Raw genomic sequence first — 23,017 nt, forward strand, 5'->3', positions numbered from 1 at the left:
GCAATTATATTTATCCATTAGAATTTTCTATATTTTTAATTCTTGTTTTCTTCTGATATATTTGTTAAATTTAAAGGATTTGTTGTAAAGTGAAGGGAATTAAATATATCCTGTTTGTACATGATAACATTATTAAGCCAGCCATAATTATTTCTAAATGTAATAAAATGCAATTTATACATGAATAATATAATATCAAAAAACAAAACATGCAGCGAACGAAAATAGGTGATTAATACGTTAAAATGAAACCTATGCACAAATCATTTATTTTGTTTTCTCTCACAAACTTAATTTATTTTTTCCCATTTATAAAAATAAAGAAAGAAAGAAAACATGCAGCAAATAAAAAAAGGTGGTTAATCCATTAAAATCTGGGTTAACAGTAATTATAAGTATTATATACTTCAGAGCAAAGCCTGCATGGGCCTAATCTAGGCTATTTTTTATTTAGTTTTTCCATTGCATCTGAAAATAACTTTGTTCATTTATACAGGAGTTGTTCATGTAAAAAAAATTGAATTAAATTGTTCGTTCTAATTATGTTAAGTTCATTTAGGCTATTTAACATGCACTGTGACATTTTACCATTTTTAATTTATAAACTCCTTGATATTTTTAAGTTAGTCTAATAGTATTTAAGTTCAAGTTTAAAAATAGGTTTTAACTGCTAAATACCAACAACCATACTGCATGTGAATTAATAAAATGCATACTTTTCATAAGATTTCATTATTCATAAAATGCATAAAATTTCTGGTGTTTGGATTTGTACTTCAATATAATGAGCTCCAAGTTTAAGAATAGCCCTAGACTGGTTCTCTCTCTCTCTCTCTCTCTCTCTCTCTCTCTCTCTCTCTCTCTCTCTCTCTCCCTCTCTCTCTCTATTTAACAGCATTAGCTCAATAAAATACATCTTCCTTCAGGTAGAATGAATGTTTTCCTGCTTGCTAACTGTGGGTCTCATGATCACTAAGTTGTATTCGCCTCAATCTGATTCAGTAAAGTCCAACCACAGACAGTGAAGCTGCATCACTGAGCACGAGTGCGGGAACAGAGTATTCCTCTTGGTCTTAAGGCCTTCTGCAAACACCAATGATCACAAATAACAATGATTTTCGTAAAATAATGATTAATTATTAATCGATGATTTGTTATTGTCATTATGGTCTTGTGAAAATAATAATATGGGCTGCGAGAATATAATGAATACTAAGAGTAGTGCTGCTGAGTGCAGGCATGTTTCAGCCCAGTAACACACCGTTCTTTTGAACCAAAACACAGAAAAATGAGACATTTTAATTATTTATTAATAAACAAATGTTTTCTTGTCTGCTGCAATATTAAATTCACAGTGCTGGCTCTCTCCGACAGAGAAATAAGACATTCACATATTGTTGAATGTTGAATATTAATGTGCCCTGTCATTAATGCGCATTAATAATTTTTGCACAAATACTTGCATATGAATATTAATTCACATTTTGCTTTACAATGTAAATTATGTTTTGCAATTATCAAAAATGAAACCAAACAAGATTTGTAATGAAGATAAAATAAATAAGAATAAAAGCTGCACATATTCCATCACACGTGCAGTGCAAATCTTGCATATATTTTACACACCTGCATTTAAATGCAGCTGCATTTTTTGTTTTTCATTAAATAATATGAAAGCAAGTAGGGCTGGGTGATAACTTGATTTTATCAATTAACTCGGATTTGTAATTTACATCAGTTTGTTTAAATGAAAAGCAGTTTTCTTTTTAACATCCAACGACGCACCACTCAGTTCTCCCATAGTTCAGAATGGTTCAACCCTCCCCCGCGAGTCTGACAGAGACCAAAGGATGAGCAGAGCGGGATGATTCTGAATGGAGCCTCCATCACGAGGAGAGACCCCGTAATATAACTGCATATTCAGCAAGAATTCATGTTAAACATATTTAGCCATGGCTTGATCAGGTTATAATGACTGCAATAGTCGAGCGGGATGTTAAAAGCTATATGAGTTTGTCTGTTTCTTTTACTGATTATTTTCGGGTTAAAGCATGATTTAAACAGATAAAGCACATTCACACGCAATCGCTTTAGCAATAGTGCATTCAAACAAATGTGATCTTACAGTGCTACTACATTATCAGTAGGCTATTTGACTTTGAAATTTTGAAGAAATCGATCGATCTGTTTAGATAAAATAACTGACAAAAATGTACTGTTATTTTCCTCACAAACTAAATTTGCACAGCTGATGGGCTAGTATTAACAGAATAAATAATATATAATAAATAATATATAATTAATAAATAATAAAATAAAATAAAGTTTTTTTTATCATCTTGTCTCAGTTATAAGTTTATAACTATAATAAAACTGGTTTTGAAAAATTTATTTGTCATTTGAATATTGATTTTAAAATCATTTTTTTTTTTTTTTTAGGCCATATGCTATCGCCCAGCACTAAAAGCAAGTAAAAAAAGGCTCCCTTTAAAATCACTTATGTTGTCAGTTAATGAAGCTCTTTTTTACATTGTGTGCAATTTGTTGATTATAATGAGAGAACTTGAGTTTAATTATGAGGATGGTTTATTAATCTGTCCATTCTTTAGAGTTTCAAAGATTTAGCTAAATTGTGCAGGTTTAATTTATTTGTTTCTTGTTTTAGGCTAATTAGGCATAATTAATGTGAACAAAATTATACATGTTGAATTTTAAAATATAAATTAAAATATAGGCATAATAAATTAAAATATTGACATTGCATATTAATCCATGTAGCCTACCCCCTTAAAATAGGCTACCACTTTTAATACTCAGATGCAAAGTAAACCATAATTTCTTTTGAATAATATAACACATAATTCATATAATAAAAATAATACTGCACACCTTTTAAATGTATCAAATCTAAAATATGGTTTAATACCATGTAGCTTAGAGAAAATATAATCACAGGTTCAGGCATAGGCTTGACATTTATCCTGCTTGAATTCGTTCTAATAAATGCACATAACTTCATAAGTACCAAATTTTCATCTGTGAATATTACATATTAAATGTATTAAATATTTTAACTATAGTATTTTTCTTTCATTTTCCATGACCGAAGCCGTCAAATGTAACGCATCAGCGAGGCAAAACTGACGTCTATTTGAGAAAATGTGCTGTTGTGCGCTTGTTTGATAACTTGTGGTTAAGGCGCCACGCGGCGGTAAAAGGGCCTTTAGGCTGTCTACTTACTATACCAACTGTATTGAAGCCTTCTACAAACCATTTACTCTTTAAACATACCACTGCATAGTTTTTTTTTTTTTTTTTTTTTTTTATCAAATTATAAGACAGAAACTTAGACATCATATAAGTGATTTATTTGAGCACTAGAAAAATACAATAAGAATAATTTGAGTAAGAAAAATAAGAATAATAATACAAATAAAAAAATATTTAACTTTGTATTCCAATTACAGAAAAGACGCATTCACTTTGATAGCCGTGATCAAACAGTAATAGTGAGCTGATTTGGGCTGATTTGCACTCAAACAGATGGTAATCATGCAGATACATTCACATTCAACATAAAACACACTCTCAGATATATAAAAACTGTTGAAAAATAAAACAAACAAAGAAAAAGGTGGTCGCTATAAGTTCCGCCTCCATCAGGTGACAGGTGCGTCAAAGCGCGTCACGAGAGAGCACCAGAATTCAATACTTTTCTTCTGGTGGATCGTCTCATTCGTTTTGTGACACTGTACGCTGCAAAACCATGTCGTTTTTTTACTACCAACATGCAGTTTTTTAGCGCGAGTTATTCCATAATGGACACAAACAGCTGTCGCTGAAGAACTGAAACGTAAACAAAGGAATTACGATCCATATTACAACATTATTGCTTCATTGGACCAAACCTGCTCCATGAGATGTCGTTCAGTGGACCATTCCCTTCCTAACTAAAACGGGTTTATGACTCGTTATTACGATGGATCTGGTATGTACTGTGTTTTCATTATTCATGTTTTTATGTGTACTGCTTACACAAATGTAGCAAATACAGTCTTTATAAGCTTTCCATTGAAAAACCGCAAACTGTCGTCAATGCTTGAGGCTTAAATCTTTATAATGATATTTAGTTTGTCAAGATTAAATTTGTCCCGTTTCATTTAATCTATTCATAAACACTGTAACGTGTGAGTTGAGGGGTGAGTTGAGGTGTGTTGAGGACGGTCACAAAAGCTTACCATTTTCACGTGTTTTTAAGCCTTGCCACTTGTGGATTTAAACATTAAAAAGAGTTTAAAGCATTCAAACACAAGACGCGGAAAAGCTCAACTGAGAAGGTATTACTCGCACGCTGTGTTCAGTGAGCACGCGGAGAGAGCCACGTCTCACAAACAGCAACACTGAACGGAGCTCTCCTTTGTGAGGTTCTCCTCGAACTTCCTCCTGCACCTGAACGAAAAACTACAAATCGCAGTTTAAACAAACAGAAAAGGATGAGAAAGAGCCCAATTCAGCAATACGGTGTTCTGGTGTTCAGAGCTCATGCAGAGAGAGGCGTCTCAAAACGCTTGAACGCTGATTTGCCTTATTTTGCTCTTGTACCGTCGAATACAAATACCTTCAAATTCATACCGTCTTGGAAAGTATGTTCGAAAAAAACTGTCGGTTATGTCTTAAATGAAAGTAAAAAGTTTAGAAAAAAATTTGACGTGTATTATATTGAATGGATTCATTGTCTCTTAAAGTGATCGGGCCTAATTTAGCTACATAGCTGCTGTAATTCAATTCAATTCAATTCAAGTTTATTTGTATAGCGCTTTATACAATACAAATCGTTACAAAGCAACTTTACAAATGTGAGAAAGCTCTACCTCCTTTAGTGGACTTTGCTATCCTAGGAACTACCAAAAGTCCAGCGTTTTGTGACCTTAGGGTGCGTGATGGGTTGTAGCGTGGTAGAAGGCTAGTTAGGTACGCAGGAGCTAAACCATTTAGGGCCTTATAGGTAAGTAATAATAATTTGTAACTGATACGGAACTTAATAGGTAGCCAGTGCAGAGACTGTAAAATTGGGGTAATATGATCATATTTTCTCTATGTAATGTTAATCCAAGAAAATATATATATATGTTTTACTAGTAGGTGCAGGACACTATAATACATGTATGCAGGTGAGTATAACAAAATAAAGTGAACTGCGACATATTATACCCAAAAATTCTTCATACAGTGGACCACTAGTGAAATAGATTATTATTATTAATAATAACAATAATAGTAAATAATATTGATAATAATAATAAAATTGGGACCAAAAATTATTCATCATTTTATATATATATATATATATATATATATATATATATATATATATATACATATATATAATCTATACAGTTATGAGGTGTTTTGTGTGTGTGTGTGTGTGTGTGTGTGTGTGTTGACAAATCTTGTCCTAACAGCCAGGATTCCAACACAACACGTCCGCTAAAGTCTGATTTGTGACCTAATGACTCCTTTGAGCTGATTCTTTATAATGAATGGTTAAAGCAATTTGTCTGCCCGTCAGTGTCTGAATTGGTGTATAACAAATCATTACTTCTTAGAAGAACATACACATCTAAAATGAGAAAGTAAGTGTGCTTACCCCATTTAGCAAGAGTGTTAAAGAGCCACACATATGGGAAATCACAAATTACCTGTATTACAGTGTATGATGTAGCTGTCCATCAGTGTAAACAATGTGCAAATAATTAAACCAAAAAGTACACAATTTATAAAGTTATTGTCTTCTAAAGTAAGGAGTCGACTCTGAATCGCTGAAACGAGTCGTTATAGATTTCAAATCTTTTGCCCATCTCTATGTACGTCACTAGGAGCACTTTGCATAATAATCTCCGCCTACCGTGTTGGGAGAAACGGAACTCTGAGCTGCCCCCCCCCCCCCCACACACACACACAGACGCTCTTTTTGGTGTGAGAGCATCATGTCGAGGAGACCGTTTGTTATATTTTCACTGCCAAAGAATGAAGATCAGAAGAACCAATGGCTAAAATTCATTTTCACCACAATACCAGAGCAGTACAACAAATCCCTTTTGTTGTGTTCACAACATTTCACTGATGACTGCTTTTCTAATCTCGGTGAGTACAGCGGGATTTTCAAAGCGTTTGACCATTAAAGATGGTTTATTTAGAACAACGTGCATCTCCGAATCACAACGCGAAATATGATTATGAAGTTATGTGTTTGTTTTCTCCCGAGCGTCTTATCAGTATGTGTGCTGTCTGCAGCCTTTGTTTGTGCTGATCGTCATGTACAAACACGTCATTAAAATGAAGTGTAACTCTGTGAATACTCAACGAAGAGACATGATAGAGATATCTATAGAAAGCTTGACAAGTCTACTTTAAAACTAAACAAGTGCTGCCGAAAACAGATATTCTGTGATAAAGCGAGGCTTGAATAGACCCACACAGAAGAAAAAGCAGCTAGACTGTTCAAGTTTTTTTATTTTACTGTTTGCTTCGCGATGAGAGGAATAAGACATAATTCACCCCAAACAGATGCTAACGCATAGTTTACCATGGAGGTGTGTGAACAACCAATCAAACCTGACTATGTTAGTTGACCAATCAGAACACAGTATGCTACCGAAAGGTGGGGTTTAAGGAAACTGAATCTTTTGAACAGCTTCGCGCAAACCGTTTGTAGATCTCTGAGAATTGAGGTATTTTTATAATTATATTTTGACAAAATGACAATGTTTTTTAACCTTGGATGGATTTAAACCTAATGTACAGGACTTATAAACAGTGATAGGAAGCTTAGAATTTTCATCTTACTGGCTCTTTAAGTAAAATGTAGCCTTAATAATCCAAAGTATGTATAGGCCTATGACAATGTGTAGTAAATTACCTATAAAATTATTTCAAGTTAGACTGGAGTGAGATGAAACTCCAGGGGTTATCCAAGCCTACGGATTCCCTGTGTCCACACTGAGAAATGTCCTGAGCAGCACCTGAGCAATGGTTTTTTCCCTTTCTTTGTTTATTGATTCAATCGTGGCAGGGCATTTCTCCTGCAGTTGTACCTGCACTCACTCACATCATCAACACTTCCCTCCACACTGGTGTTTTTCCCTCATCATTTAGACAGGCACGTATAACTCCACTACTTAAGAAACCCAAGCTCAAGCCATCTCTTTTAGAGAACTACAGACCAGTTTCCCTTCTTCCTTTCATTGCAAAAACACTTGAAAGAGCTGTGTTCAAACAAGTCTCTACATTTCTCACACACAACAATCTCCTTGACAGCAACCAATCTGGCTTCAGAGGTGGACATTCAACTGAGACGGCCTTGCTCTCAGTTGTTGAAGCTCTAAGACTGGCAAGAGCAGAATCCAAATCTTCAGTACTTATCCTGCTTGATCTGTCTGCTGCTTTCGACATGGTTAACCACCAGATCCTCCTATCAACCCTACTGGCAAATGGCATCTCAGGAACCACACTTCAATGGTTTGATTCTTACCTATCAGATAGGTCCTTCAAAGTATCTTGGAGAGGTGTGGTGTCCCAGTCTCAACATCTAACTACTGGGATGCCTCAGGGCTCAGTTCTTGGACCACTTCTCTTCTCTGTCTAGAAATTGCCGGGGTTATCCAAGCCTACGGATTCCCTGTGTCCACGCTGAGAAATGTCCTGAGCAGCACCTGAGCAATGCTTTTAATACAGTATGTATCTGGTTCTCTCTAACGCTTGTTTTTTCCCTTTCTTTATTTATTGATTCAATCGTGGAGATTATTTTTCAATGACTAATTTGTGCTGTGTTCAAGCAAACACAGAGTCTCTAGAGACAGAATACTCCAGCCACATAAAGAATGTACCGCCTTATTGTTTACATGGCGACACGTCGTGCTTGTCATGTGACACAACCACTGATCTATAATATAGAACTGGATTGCTCATGACGTCATGAAAGTGAAGCTGCCGCGCTGCCATATTGGTAATCCCAAGTGTGCATAAATGTTCTATTGAATTAATAGGAAATTGTATGATTTTAATTAGAAAACATCACCTAACAAGTCAGCGTTTGTAAATTTGAAGTATTTCTGTACATTATTACAATGCAAACACCCTAGCTATGTAAACTAGGCCTTGCTCTCAGTTGTTGAAGCTCTAAGACTGGCAAGAGCAGAATCCAAATCTTCAGTACTTATCCTGCTTGATCTGTCTGCTGCTTTCGACATGGTTAACCACCAGATCCTCCTATCAACCCTACTGGCAAATGGCATCTCAGGAGCCACACTTCAATGGTTTGATTCTTACCTATCAGATAGGTCCTTCAAAGTATCTTGGAGAGGTGTGGTGTCCCAGTCTCAACATCTAACTACTGGGGTGCCTCAGAGCTCAGTTCTTTGACCACTTCTCTTCTCTGTCTACATGGCATCATTAGGTTCTGTCATTCAGAAACATGGCTTTTCATACCACTGCTATGCTGATGACATTCAACTCTACCTCTCATTCCATCCTGATGATCCGACGGTAGCTATTCGCATCTCAGCTTGTCTAACAGACATTTCTTCCTGGATGATGGACCATCACCTTCAACTCAACCTTGCCAAGACAGAACTGCTTGTGATTCCAGCAAACCCATCGTTCCATCACAATTTCACCATTAAGTTAGGCACATCAACCATAACTCCTTCAAAAACAGCTAGAAGCCTTGGAGTTATGATTGATGATCAGCTGACTTTCTCAGACCACATTGCTAAAACTGTCCGATCCTGCAGATTTGCTTTATTCAACATCAAGAAGATCAAGCCCTTTCTTTCGGAACATGCTGCACAACTCCTTGTTCAAGCTCTTGTTCTGCAATAGGCTGGACTATTGCAATGCCCTCTGGGCAGGTCTTCCAGCCAATTCTATCAAACCTTTACAATTAATTCAGAATGCGGCAGCAAGATTAATTTTTAATGAGCCAAAAATAATACACGTCACACCTCGGTTTATCAATTTGCACTGGCTTCCAATAGCTGCTCGCATAAAATCCAAGGCATTGATGTTTGCTTCCAAAACTACCACTGGCTCTGTACCCATTTACCTGAATTTGTTACTTCAGACTTATGTGCCCTCTAGAAGCTTGCATTCTGCAAATGAACGTCGCTTGATTGTGCCATCCCAAAGAAGCACAAAGTCACTTTTACGGACTTTTAAATTAAATGTTCCCTCCTGGTGGAATGACCTTCCCAACTCAATCCGAGCAGCTGAGTCCTTGGCCATCTTCAAGAATCGGCTTAAAACACATCTCTTCCATCTTTATTTGACCCTCTAACTTTAACACTCGCTATTCTAATTCTATTCTTAAAAAAATCTAACTACCTTTCTAATCTTTTTGTTTTCTATTTTCTTTTCATTTATTATGCAATTATATATATGTGTGTGTGTATGTGTAAAGACCTCTAACTAGCTTGCTCTATTCTTTTTTTTATTCTATCTGTTTTCTTTTTATTTATTATATTATTTAAAATCCCATGCTACGTTAGTGTTGGGCAATATGGTTATTTTTCAAATCGTCATATCGTTAGCCCGTGAGATCGACGATACACAATATTATCGTGCCTGGGTGGAGCAAGAGAGAGACTCTTTGTTCCTGTCATAGCATAACTATTTGGTGTTTTAAACCGCGCAGCTGCACGAGAGAGAGCCTATGGAATCACCAATAATCTAAAAAATATACTTCCAAACATAATGATAAACTAACGTTAAATATAAAAATACTGTATTTAAAACAGCTAGTTCATATATAGTCGGACGCAGCTGTCATATCACGCGTCCTGTGACAATAAGTCCTACTGGAAGTTATCAGTCTAAATGTTCTGTAAAGTCCGTAAATGGTGAAAATCAATAGTAGATTTCATTTAAAGTCCAGCAGTGTATCACTAATAGTGGGCATAAATTAAAACATTAAATATAAAGTATTTAAAACAGGTAAGTTCATATGTTTGGACTAAGTTGAATTGAACTGATGCATCAGTCATACAGCGCTCTGGACCGTGCGCTTTATGACGAGACTGACGCACCGCCACAAAAACAAGAGATGCATTCTAACATAACTGTGGCATTAAACTCAGTTAATGAGGGCTAGTTTAAAATATTGCACTATGTGGATGAAGACTTTGTAACGGCCAAACTATGTATTTTGCATGCATCACATTATAGTGCGGTGTGCATGAAAATAATAACAAGGCGGCAGAGCGAACTTTCATCCATAGTGGTTCTCACATAGTCCTTCTACATCATCACCACATAGTGTGTGTTATAAGTGATCAGTCTTTAAGAGAAGGACTACGTGAGAACCACTATGGATGATAAGTTTGCTCTGCTGCCTTGTTATTATTTTGTCTTTAATTAATTTGTAACGCCAAGAAAGAGTTAATCTCTCATGTTTGAGAAGAGCGCGATGCCCTGTAGCAGCCATTAAATGGGTGGGACACCGACTCCATTTCTCTTTCATTTCATGGATTTAATGAGTTATCCGAGTCAAAGCGTACCACTTCAACGACTACAGGCTCTAATCCTCCTGTGCTCACGCGCGCGCACGTGTGTGTGTGTGTGTGTGTGTGTGAAATGCAGTGATGAAGTGAAATAGCTGGGCAGTTTGATAGCCGAACTATAATAAGCAGCCTAATAAAAATAATAGTTATTATTATTATAATCTAATACATTAATAGGAGAATGAGCCTAATATCGTCTTTATTATCGAAAGAGAAATCTGCTTATGTCGATATCTCTGACTATCGTCGATACACAATACAATCGTCTATCGGCACAACCCTATGCTACGTGTACTGTGTTAACCTAAGTGAGACTTGTTATAGCACTTATATATCATTGCTCTTTTTGTTGTTTTTGCTTGCTTCCACTGTCTTCATCTGTAAGTCACTTTGGATAAAAGCATCTGCTAAATGAATGAATGTAAATGTCATGTAAATATATATCTAAACAAACCAGAATAAAAATATAAAATGTTCTAATATGTGTGTGTGTGTTCCTATATACAGGTCCTTCTCAAAAAATTAGCATATTGTGATAAAGTTCATTATTTTCCATAATGTAATGATAAAAATTAAACTTTCAGATATTTTAGATTCATTGCACACCAACTGAAATATTTCAGGTCTTTTATTGTTTTAATACTGATGATTTTGGCATACAGCTCATGAAAACCCACAGTTCCTATCTCAAAAAATTAGCATATCATGAAAAGGTTCTCTAAACGAGCTATTAACCTAATCATCTGAATCAAATCTGCAATCATGGGTAAGACTGCCGACCTGACTGCTGTCCAGAGGCCATCATTGACACCCTCAAGCGAGAGGGTAAGACACGGAAAGAAATTTCTGAACGAATATGCTGTTCCCAGAGTGGGGTATCGAGGCACTTCAGTGGGAAGTCTGTGGAAAGGAAAAAGTGTGGCAAAAAATGCTGCACAACGAGAAGAGGTGACCGGACCCTGAGGAAGATTGTGGAGAAGGACCGATTCCAGACCTTGGGGGACCTGCGGAAGCAGTGGACTGAGTCTGGAGTAGAAACATCCAGAGCCACCGTGCACAGGCGTGTGCAGGAAATGGGCTACAGAGAAGCAGCACTGGACTGTTGCTCAGTGGTCCAAAGTACTTTTTTCGGATGAAAGCAAATTTTGCATGTCATTCAGAAATCAAGGTGCCAGAGTCTGGAGGAAGGCTGGGGAGAAGGAAATGCCAAAATGCCTGAAGTCCAGTGTCAAGTACCCACAATCAGTGATGGTCTGGGGTGCCATGTCAGCTGCTGGTGTTGGTCCACTGTGTTTTATCAAGGGCAGGGTCAATGCAGCTAGCTATCAGGAGATTTTGGAGCACTTCATGCTTCCATCTGCTGAAAAGCTTTATGGAGATGAAGATTTTGTTTTTCAGCACGACCTGGCACCTGCTCACAGTGTCAAAACCACTGGTAAATGGTTTACTGACCATGGTATTACTGTGCTCAATTGGCCTGCCAGCTCTCCTGACCTGAACCCCATAGAGAATCTGTGGGATATTGTGAAGAGAAAGTTGAGAGACGCAAGACTCAACACTCTGTATGAGCTTAAGGCTGCTATCGAAGCATCCTTGGCCTCCACAACACCTCAGCAGTGCCACAGGCTGATTGCCTCCATGCCTAGCCATCGGATTCCCGACCAAGTATTGAGTGCATAACTGAACATAATTATTTGAAGGTTTACTTGTTTTTTATTAAAAACACTTTTCTTGTATTGGTCGGATGAAATATGCTAATTTTTTGAGGAATTTTGGGTTTTCATGAGCTGTATGCCAAAATCATCAGTATTAAAAATAAAAGACCTGAAATATTTCAGTTGGTATGCAATGAATCTAAAATATATGAAAGTTTAATTTTTATCATTACATTGTGGAAAATAATGAACTTTATCACAATTTGCTAATTTTTTGAGAAGGACCTGTATATATATATTGCGTTGCCCAATTGTGGACGACGTAAAAGTGTTTGATAGAAAGGTTGCTGTCCCATTTTATACATGAATTGTTAATAAAAAATAAAAAAAATCTAATTATTTTATTAGTTTCATGGTATAAACATGCAATCAAGGTCTTCTGTTATATCGGCTATATTATTTAATATTCACTGTGGCATTTTCACCCGTTTAAACTTAAAATTCCATGAGATTTTAAATTCAGTTTAATACAGGTCCTTCTCAAAAAATTTACATATTGTGAAAAAGTTCATTATTTTCCATAATGTAATGATAAAAATTAAACTTTCATATATTTTAGATTCATTGCACTCCAACTGAAATATTTCAGGTCTTTTAATAGTATTTAAATTCAAGTTTAAAAATAGGTTTTAACTGCTAAATACCAACAACCATACTGCATGTGAATGAAAATGCATACTTTTCATAACATTTCATTATTCATAAAATGCATAACATTTCTGGTGTTTGGATTTGTACTTCAATATAATGAGCTCCAAGTTTAAGAATAGCCCTAGACTGGTTCTCTCTCTCTCTCTCTCTCTCTCTCTCTCTCTCTCTCTCACTCTATTTAACAGCATTAGCTCAATAAAATATGTCTTTCTTCAGGTAGAATTAATGTTTTCCTGCTTGCTAAATGTTGGGCTCATGATCAATAATTTGTATTCGCCTCAACCTGATTCAGTAAAGTCAAACCGCAGACAGTGAAGCTGCATCACTGAGCGTGAGTCCCGCGCGCTGAAAGGCGGGAACAGAGGATCACAAGCATCCACAATCACAAATAACAATGATTTTCGTAAAATAATTATTAATTATTAATTGATGATTTGTTATTATCATTATGGTCCTGGAAACGCGGGGTATCATCCAATAACGTGATATTTAGCCCCTGAAATGCGAATTTTTTATAAGACAACCATGCTAAAAAAAAAAAAAAAACGTATATTTTAGCCTCGGGAAGCAATTTTTTTTATCTGTGAACCTCCTGGAATCGCGATTAGTTTTGGACTAGTTTTGAGAAGCAACAGGGCAGGATTTGTTGTGAAAACCTGGCAACCCTGATCTGAATACACGTGCTGGAGATAATACTTCTAATTAAAGGAGCGTCTTTACTGATGAGATGTGCATGAAAATCGCATTCGATTTTTTGCACAGCCCTATGTTCAACTGGAGGGGGTTGGGTGTTTGGGGTTAGTTATGTGTGGCTTGTGGGGGTAGAGATAAAGGTGTGAATTGCTCTTTCATATGGACAGTGAATTTACAAAATCAAATCTTAATATATTACGCGCTCAAGCACATGCATTGAGTTTGCCACAACGTACATGCAGAAGTAGCCTAATAATTGTGAAAAATTAGACATTTTAATTATTTATTAATAAACAAATGTTTTCTTGTCTGCCGCAAGATGACATTCACAGTGCTGGCTCTCTCCGACAGAGAAATTCTACATTAAACAATATGCAAGTATGAATATTAATTCACGAAAAATATTTTTTACATGCAATTAGCTAAAATGAAACCAAACAAGATTTGTAATGAAGATAAAATAAATAAGAATAAAAGCTGCACATCTACCATCACACGTGCAGTGCAAATCTTGCACATATTTTACACACCGGCATTTAAATGCAGCTGATGCAGATTATTTTTCATTAAATAATATGAAAGCAAGTAGGGCTGGATGATAAATCAATTTTTAAATCGATTAAACTGACGCACCACTAGTAGTTCTCCCGTAGTTCAGAGTGGCTCAACCCTCCCCGCGAGTCTGACAGAGACATGCGCAGAGCAAAGGATGAGCTGAGCAGTGTGATTCTGACTGGAGCCTTCATCACGAGTATACAATTCATGCCAAAAGCTCGTAATATAACTGCATATTCAGCAAGAATTCATGTTAAACATATTTAGCTATGGCTTGATCAGGTTATAATGACTGCAATAGTCGAGCGGGATGTTAGAGGCTGTATGAGTTTGTCTGTTTCTTTTACTGATTATTTTCGGGTTATAGCAAGATTTAAACAGATAAAGCACATTCACACGCAATCGCTTTAGCAATAATGCATTCAAACAAATGTAATCTTACAGTGCTACTACATTATCTTTATCTTTGTCATTTGAATAATGATTTTAAAATCAATTTAAATCATAAATCATTTTTTTAGGCCATATGCTATCGCCCAGCACTTAAAGCAAGTAAAGAAGGCTCCCTTTAAAATCACTTATGTTGTCAGTTAATGAAGCTCTTTTTTACATCGTGTGTATTTTGTTGATTATAATGAGATAACTTGAGTTTAATCGTGAGGACGTTTTATTAATCCGTCCATTTTTTAGAGTTTCAAAGATTTAATCGTGCAGGTTTAATTTTATTTGTTTCTTGTTTTAGGCTAATTAGGCATAAATAATGGGAACGAAATTATACAGTGCTTCATGTTTAAACATGCAACAATTTCTTAATCAGTTTACAGACAAATGTTTTCCCCCAACAAGTTAAAGGACAGGTAACGAATAACAAAAATGCATGTTGTTTTAATAAAGGAAAAAATATATATTTATATTGAAAATATAAATTAAAATATAGGCATAATATATGAAAATATTGACATTTTGTATATTAATCCATGTAGCCAACCCCCCTAAAATAGGCTACCACTTTTAATGCTCCGATGCAAAGTAAACCACAATTTCTTTTGAATAATATAACAGATAATTATATAAATAATACTGCACACCTTTTAAAAGTGTCAAATCTAAAATATGGTTTAATACCATGTAGATTAGAGAAAATATAATCACAGGTTCAGGCACAGGCTTGACATTTATCCTGCTTGAATTCGTTCTAAGAAATGCACATAACTTCAAGTACCAAACTTTCATCTGTGGATATTAAATATTAAATATTTTAACTACAGTGTTTTTCTTTCATTTTCCCTGACTGAAGCCATCAAATCTAACACATCAGCGAGGCAAAACTGACGTCTATTAGCGAAAATGTGCTTTGATGCACTTGTTTGATAACTTGTGTTATATCATAATGTTATTGTTGTTTTACTTCCTCCTTTTATCTTATATTACAATTACATTCATTTCGCAATCCGTCCCTATGCGCCACCTGGCGGTAGTTTCGCAAATGATTTTAACACGCGACTGAATTCCCCATTTAGGTTGTACACCTACTGTAAATGTAAATGTCAACGTTGTGGATCGAGTTGCCCATGGTGGAGGTGGGGTTATGGTATGGGCAGGTGTATGTTATGGACAGTGAACACAGGTGCATTTTATTGATGGCATTCTGAATGCAGAGAGATACCGTGACAAGTGATGAGGCCCATTGTTGTTCTATTCATCCACAACCATCACCTGCAGCATGATAATGCATGGCCCAAGGATCTGTACACAATTCCTGTAAGCTGAAAACATCCCAGTTCTTGCATGGCAAGCATACTCACCGGAATTGTCACCCATTGAGCATGTTTGGGATGCTCTGGATCAGCATATACGACAGCATGTTCCAGTTCCTGACAATATCCAGCAAGTTCGCCATTGAGGAGGAGTGGACTAACATTCCACAAGGCCACAATCAACAACCTGATCAGCTCTATCCGAAGGAGATATGTTGCACTGCCTGAGGCAAATGGCAGTCACACCAGATACTGACTGGTTTTCGGACCCCCCAATACAGTAAAACTGCACATTTTAGAGTGGCCTTTTATTGTGGCCAGCCTTAGGCACACTTGTGCAATAATCATGCTGTCTAATCAGCATCTTGATATGCCACACTTGTGAGATAGATGGATTATCTCGGCAAAGGAGAAGTGCTCACTAACAGATTTAGACAGAGTCGTAAACAATATTTGAGAGAAATATGGCTTTTGTGTACATAAAAATTGTCTTAGATCTTTGAGTTAAGCTTGTGAAAAATGGGGACAAAAACAAAAAGGTTTATAATTTTGTTTTATATATATATATATATATATATATATATATATATATATATATATATAGTACAGACCAAAAGTTTGGAAACATTACAATTTTTTATGTATTTGAAAGAAGTTTCTTCTGCTCGTCAAGCCTGCATTTATTTGATCAAAAATACAGAAAAAATGTAATATTGTGATATATTTTTACAATTTAAAATAATTGTATTGTAATTGTAATTTAAATGTATTATACTTTAAATTATCATTTATTTCTTTGATGCAAAGCTGAATATTTAGGATCATTATCACATGATCCTTTAGATATAATTATAATATGTATATTCATTATCAAAGTTGGAAACAGTTCTGCTGCTTAATATTTTTTCAGAACATGTGATACTTTTTTAGGATACTTTGATGAATAAAAAGTAAAAAAAAGAAATAAAAAGAAGGTATGTTTTTAAAATATAAATATTTTGTAATAACAATATAATCTACTGGTCAGTAATTTTTTTTCTTTCTTTTTTTTAAATAAAATCAATACTTTTATTCAGCAAGGATGTGTTAAATTGATAAAAAGTAATAGTAAAGAAAATATATTATTAGATTTTTTTTTTTTTTTTTTTTTTTTTAAATAAATGAAGTTCTTTTTAACCTTTTCAAAGGTTACAAATCTTTTATACCACACTTGTCATAATCAGAAATAAACATGAACATCAATTAATAGGCACTTTGACCAACACTGATGATATGTTTTCCCGGAGCATTCAATGATGTCACTAAACGGTGACGCAATTGTTCACAAGTTTCTGTATGGACCTAACTAGGGCACAGGTTCTTAAGCCCTGGGACAAAATGCTTTAAGGAAAATGTATAGCCTATATAAGTAATAGGCCTAACATAATAAATAACAATTTGCTTTCATAATTTTATATTTAAATTTTTTAAATATGCAAAATATATCTGACTAAAGATAATGTTAAGATAACATTTAAAACAGAAGTGTGGCAGCGCTTCATAAGTTCACGGAAAGAAAAGGATGAAAACACGTATTTAGTTTGTTTGCTTTATTTTACCTGGTCACAAATCTTCTGTTTTTTATTGTGAGTTTGCACAAATGAAAGTAAACACTTGCGAAAAAGGTTTTTTTATAAAAAAAATTTTTTTTTATGTCTCAGCTATTTCGATCGCGCCGGGGCTGGCACCCACGTACTCCAGCAGTTCAAACTTACATCACAGTCTGTTCATTATTAAAATAAAATTGCTCATATGAAGAGGATGATCTTTTCCATCTATATGTGAATGTGTGTAAAGTACAAGCCTAGTTTACATTAAAAATAATAGTTTAACATTAAAATATATTGTGAATATGGAAACATTAATAATGTATAGCCTGAATTCACTGTAAGTCGCTTTGGATAAAAATTAGAGATGTTCCGATACACTTTTCTCTTCCCGATACCGATTCCAATACCTGGGCTCAGGGTATCGGCCAATACCGAGTACTGATCCGATACCTGGGTTTGTATCTGTATATACAGCTGTGTATACTACTAGCCCTGTGTAAATTGCTAGAATTATTTTATGGTGTGCTTCAGACTGATCCCTTAATAAAACATGAACAAATACATGGTGAACTACTGTAATCATTACAGTATTTTAAATTATCAGACATGAGTTTGACAGTATTATTTATTTTCTTAAGCAAAAAAGAATGCAGCCAAAAATCTTACACTGCAAACTAAAAAAGGTATTTTAGTTTTACAATGTAACTGTATAAAAGAAACTGCAACAAATAAGTATAGGAATATAAAAAAATGATATATTAATCAGAAAATCTCTTTACAACAAAACTAGTAAAAAACAAGCAACCGTCTAGGCATAATTATTATTATCAATAGAGACGTATTATTATTACTACATAGAGACAAAATCTACTGTAGGCTACAACCGTAGCTTAATATATTGTATATATACATTATATTAATATATTGGGCTGCCATGAAGATCTTTGAGTGTCTGTGTTTATGATATGAGTTTTCTCAAATGAAACGGTAAATTCTCATGAAGTGACGGTTTATGCTCTAAACATGGGTTGCTTGTGGCAACACAGCACAACTTCCTGTGTTTGCAATGCATTCTGAGCAGCGAAGACGAACCGTGCAGCAGTTAGGCAAAGCTAGCGGTCATAACTAGGTCTTGTAATTGAAAATGGTATCGGATCGGTATATGGGTTCATGGACTCGCCGATGCCAGAATTTGTTGTGGTATCGAAGATATTTCCGATACTATGACGGAATCGGAACAACTCTAATAAAAATGTCTGCTAAATGCATAAATGTAACAGCGCTTAATGGGAGCAGCGCCATAGTGGGTAGGGTTGTCACGATACCATAAATACGTTACAAAACTATACCAGCTGAAGTATCACGATACAATGCGAACTGAGAGATATATCCTGTACATATATGTTAGACCGGATTCACACCAAACGCGTAAACAAGACATAAGCTGGACCTTTTTTTCCGGTGCACAGGTTAACAGGTTAGAGTATTCACACCACATGCAGAAGTGGCAGTTCCGCATTTCCCAACCATGATATGACATTAGGCACTGCAAAAAAAATTGGTTAAATAAATGCACGAAAACACATCATCATTGCCAGTTTTTATCCGAATTTCAAAGACTCATTTAAATTATTAAAACTATAGTTTATATGTATATCTAAATGTTAAGATTACTTTTAGGACATGACAAAATAGACACTTTTTATTGTTTATTTGAAGGCACAAGTGTTAAAACATTTGTGCGACTGTCCCACATTACTTACGGTAGATCCATAATGACGAAACTACCGTTTAAAAAAAAATACAGTGGCACCACCTGTATTTTGGAGCCTACGTGTCTCGATACTACCATATTATCGCATAAATGAGTAACAGGAAGAATAAGTAGCTGGAGTCTGATTACTTTTATGTGACTGATCAAGCTTTTTTATGTAGTTTGGGGTAACAAAGTGTTTTATAGGTTTGACTGAAATAATAATGAAAAAAGGCACACTTTGAATAATAAAAAAAAAAGATATTGATAATATCTAAACATATTTCCTAATCCAAATGTAATAAAATTTATTTGTGTGGGGGCACCAATTTGGATTTCGCCTGTAGTTCGTCAAGATGGCTAGAATTTTGATTATTTCTAAATGGCCCTGGATTGCTTCTATTGTCCTCATTTGTAAATTGCTTTGAACAAAAGTGCCTGCTAAAATGAAATTTAAATGAAAGCTTCTATTCAATCTATTATTTTTTAATCTGTCTAATCTAGCTAATAATTCTATTTTTGGTCAGAGGAGAACTGGCCCCCCAACTGAGCCTGGTTTCTCCCAAGGTTTTTTTCTCCACTCTGTCACCGATGGAGTTTCGGTGCCTTGCCTTGCCTTGAACAGAGATGACATCAGTGAATTCAATGATGAACGTCTTTTAACTGTTATTTTGCATTATTGACACACTGTTTTCCTAATGAATGTTGTTCAGTTGCTTTGACGCAATGTATTTTGTTTAAAGCCCTATATAAATAAAGGTGACTTGACTTGACATTTAATATGGTCAAGACCTGCCTGGAACTACTTTAACCATGTATTTCCCTGTAAATAACTGCACATCTTAGAATGTTTGTCAACCAATCAGATTCAAACATTTAACAGCCCCGTAGTATAATTAGGAATTGTATTAGTTGCGTATTTTGTCACAAAAAGCCCGCTCATACACTTCTGCTTTTCTAACTACTAATTTGAATTTACAATTTTTAAAATTACTTAAAACTTTCTGGTCAGGCTTTCTCAAGCAGACATCAACATTTTTGTGACTATTTTATATGTTTCTAGTTTTATCTGCTATTGGTAATCTGTCTTCAATTAATTTGCCTTTATTTTGATTTTTACAGTACTGATTTAGGTTTTGACCTCTACGGATACGTGTTTATTACACTTAACAACATTCTGACTGCTGCTAATGGGGTTTATATGAAACAAAAACTGGACTCCAAGGTAATTTAACTCCTAAGCCTTGTTTATGCTTGACACATCCACAATTGCAAGAGTTTGTGCACCAGAGGTCCTGTTTTTCACTCTGATCAGAGGTCTTTTTTTTTCATACACCTGCAAATGTGCCAGTTTTCATTAACATGCACAATTTTGCACACAAGCCACAAAATCTAAAAGCTTCATTCGTTGTTCCTTTTTAGAAAAAGTTTGGTCCACTGCCTTTTTGTTTAAAACATTTAGACACAAGAATTTAATTAGTAAAAAGAAAAAATGGTTTCTGTACATTTTGTCACCTTTAGTTTTTTACTTATTTGCTACGTCTTGCCAGCTTCACTTGGTTTAAGCTCATGTATGAGCTGAGCTGAAAGCAGATTTTAACAGAGACCTGCTAACCAGATCTGCTTGTTTTAACCTATATTTAGTTTAAAGATTTTTTTTTTCTCATTCCATTTCAGGAGCTGGGAAAATATGGGCTGCTCTATTACAATGCTTTATTTATGATTGTCCCCGCTATGATTTTAGCGTACTTAACTGGAGACATTAAGAAAGTAAGAATTTTAATAAATATATTATGACACTAAATGTTATGAAAAAATAAGGATAGAAAATTATGTCTGAATTTTGATTGACTTTACAAAATGTGATAAAATAATAAATGTACATTTGATAAAATAATAAATTATCTTGTGAATTTTCAGGCTTTGGATTATAATGATTGGGCTGACATTTTATTTGTGATTCAGTTTGTGTTATCATGTGTCATGGGGTGAGCCTGATATTTTTTTTCTGTACTTAAAAAGTTTCTTAAGAATACTTAAAGCTGAACTGATTACATTTTTGAGATGTTAAAATTCATATTATTTTTTTCTCTTATAATCATGATTATGTCATTTTTTTGTTTTTTTGGCAGGTTTATACTCATGTACTCAATTATGTTATGCACCCATTATAACTCTGCTTTGACGACTACAATTGTCGGTTGTATCAAGGTTAGTAATTAACATTAAATAAAATAAAATTAAATCTAAACTTTACTATGTTTTGTTTAACCAACCCAACAGAATATCTTAGTGACATACATTGGGATGGTGTTTGGTGGAGATTACATCTTTACTTGGGTGAATTTTATTGGCCTCAACATCAGGTAAATAGGTCCGTTTTAAAATGACTGTGAAGATAGGCAACATTGATTTCAGAATGATCAAGGTGCAGACAAATGTGGATTTTCTTAGAAAACACAAGAATTTAGAAGAAAAAACATTAAAGTACTGAAATGTCACTTTTTTGTGTTTCCTGAGAATAGCAATGAACATTTCTTTGATATTTCCTTCAGTTGTTCTATAAATGTAGCTTTTCTTACTTTTTTCCCCTATAGCATTGCTGGCAGTCTTGTGTACTCTTACATTACTTTCACTAAGGAACAAAAAAGTAAGCTCAATACAAAAATTTGGATTTTGTAAATCAACTGGATCTCAAAACCTCCATGTCATGGATTCATTTCCTATAATTTCCTTTCTTTTGTTTAATAAGATTAAGTTCATTTTAGATGATATGAAATCTTGTGTCTTTTAACAGAAGAATGTTGATGAAACAAGTTCAAAAGTAAGAAGATAATACCTATGGGAGACAAGAAGACAGTCAGCAGGGTGTTCACACAGTCTCATTTCACAACACCTTGAGTGCATCAGAAACCAGCGATTTTCTCAGCACCCTTGGTTTTGTTGAGATATGATATGACAAGATGTTGGATAGATAAGGAATTATTTCCTGTTATGAAATCAATATGATCCTTTTGTCTTTGTAAATTGAAAAGTCCTCAACCGTAGTAGTTCAAGTCAGACTGTTCAATTTCCTTTTTTTTTTTTTTTTTTTGAGGTATCAAATTTTTTTAATTAGTATTATCATTGTGGTAATTAACATTATGATACAATTTATAATACAATGTGATGCTGTTGAACATGAAAGAATAATAATAATAATAATAAAATACAATAAGTAAAAAATATAAACTTTTGTATAAATTGATTTTTACTCCTATTTTTCACTATTTCATCAGTTTTAATGATTCTGTGTTAAGGATCCTCAAATGCAAACTGTTTTACTTCAGGAGAGCAATCATACATTTGTGTGGTTTAATTGGCTTCATTGTTCATATAATCATTTAATAATTTTATTACATTTAATCATATGATAATGATTGTAACTATTTATATTATCATTTAATTAATTAATTGATTGATTAATTTTATTGTTTTTTATATACAGTATTGTTCAAAATAATAGCAGTACAATGTGACTAACCAGAATAATCAAGGTTTTTCGTATATTTTTTTATTGCTACGTGGCAAACAAGTTACCAGTAGGTTCAGTAGATTCTCAGAAAACAAATGAGACCCAGCATTCATGATATGCACGCTCTTAAGGCTGTGCAATTGGGCAATTAGTTGAATTAGTTGAAAGGGGTGTGTTAAAAAAAATAGCAGTGTGGCATTCAATCACTGAGGTCATCAATTTTGTGAAGAAACA

At 34.6% G+C, this 23,017-nt stretch overlaps 1 protein-coding gene across 3 annotated transcripts in view; it reads left to right on the forward strand.

Moving 5' to 3' along the window:
- The window catches only part of slc35d1b (solute carrier family 35 member D1b), a 51,992-nt gene extending 29,235 nt beyond the window's left edge, over window positions 1–22,757 (forward strand). The window contains exons 4-10 of one of the 3 annotated variants that reach the window (XM_026252491.1): window positions 20,392–20,494; window positions 20,947–21,039; window positions 21,190–21,257; window positions 21,402–21,480; window positions 21,553–21,635; window positions 21,867–21,919; window positions 22,067–22,757. In XM_026252491.1, the coding sequence (XP_026108276.1) occupies window positions 20,392–20,494; window positions 20,947–21,039; window positions 21,190–21,257; window positions 21,402–21,480; window positions 21,553–21,635; window positions 21,867–21,919; window positions 22,067–22,077 (490 nt within the window). In that variant the 3' untranslated portion in view covers window positions 22,078–22,757. The remainder of the gene's footprint in view (window positions 1–20,391; window positions 20,495–20,946; window positions 21,040–21,189; window positions 21,258–21,401; window positions 21,481–21,552; window positions 21,636–21,866; window positions 21,920–22,066) is intronic. The other 2 variants (XM_026252489.1, XM_026252490.1) reach the window with 2 other exon arrangements.
- Window positions 22,758–23,017: the final 260 nt, after the last annotated feature.

The sequence above is a fragment of the Carassius auratus genome, unplaced genomic scaffold (genome assembly GCF_003368295.1).
Source record: "Carassius auratus strain Wakin unplaced genomic scaffold, ASM336829v1 scaf_tig00030707, whole genome shotgun sequence".
Lineage (NCBI taxonomy): Eukaryota > Metazoa > Chordata > Actinopteri > Cypriniformes > Cyprinidae > Carassius > Carassius auratus.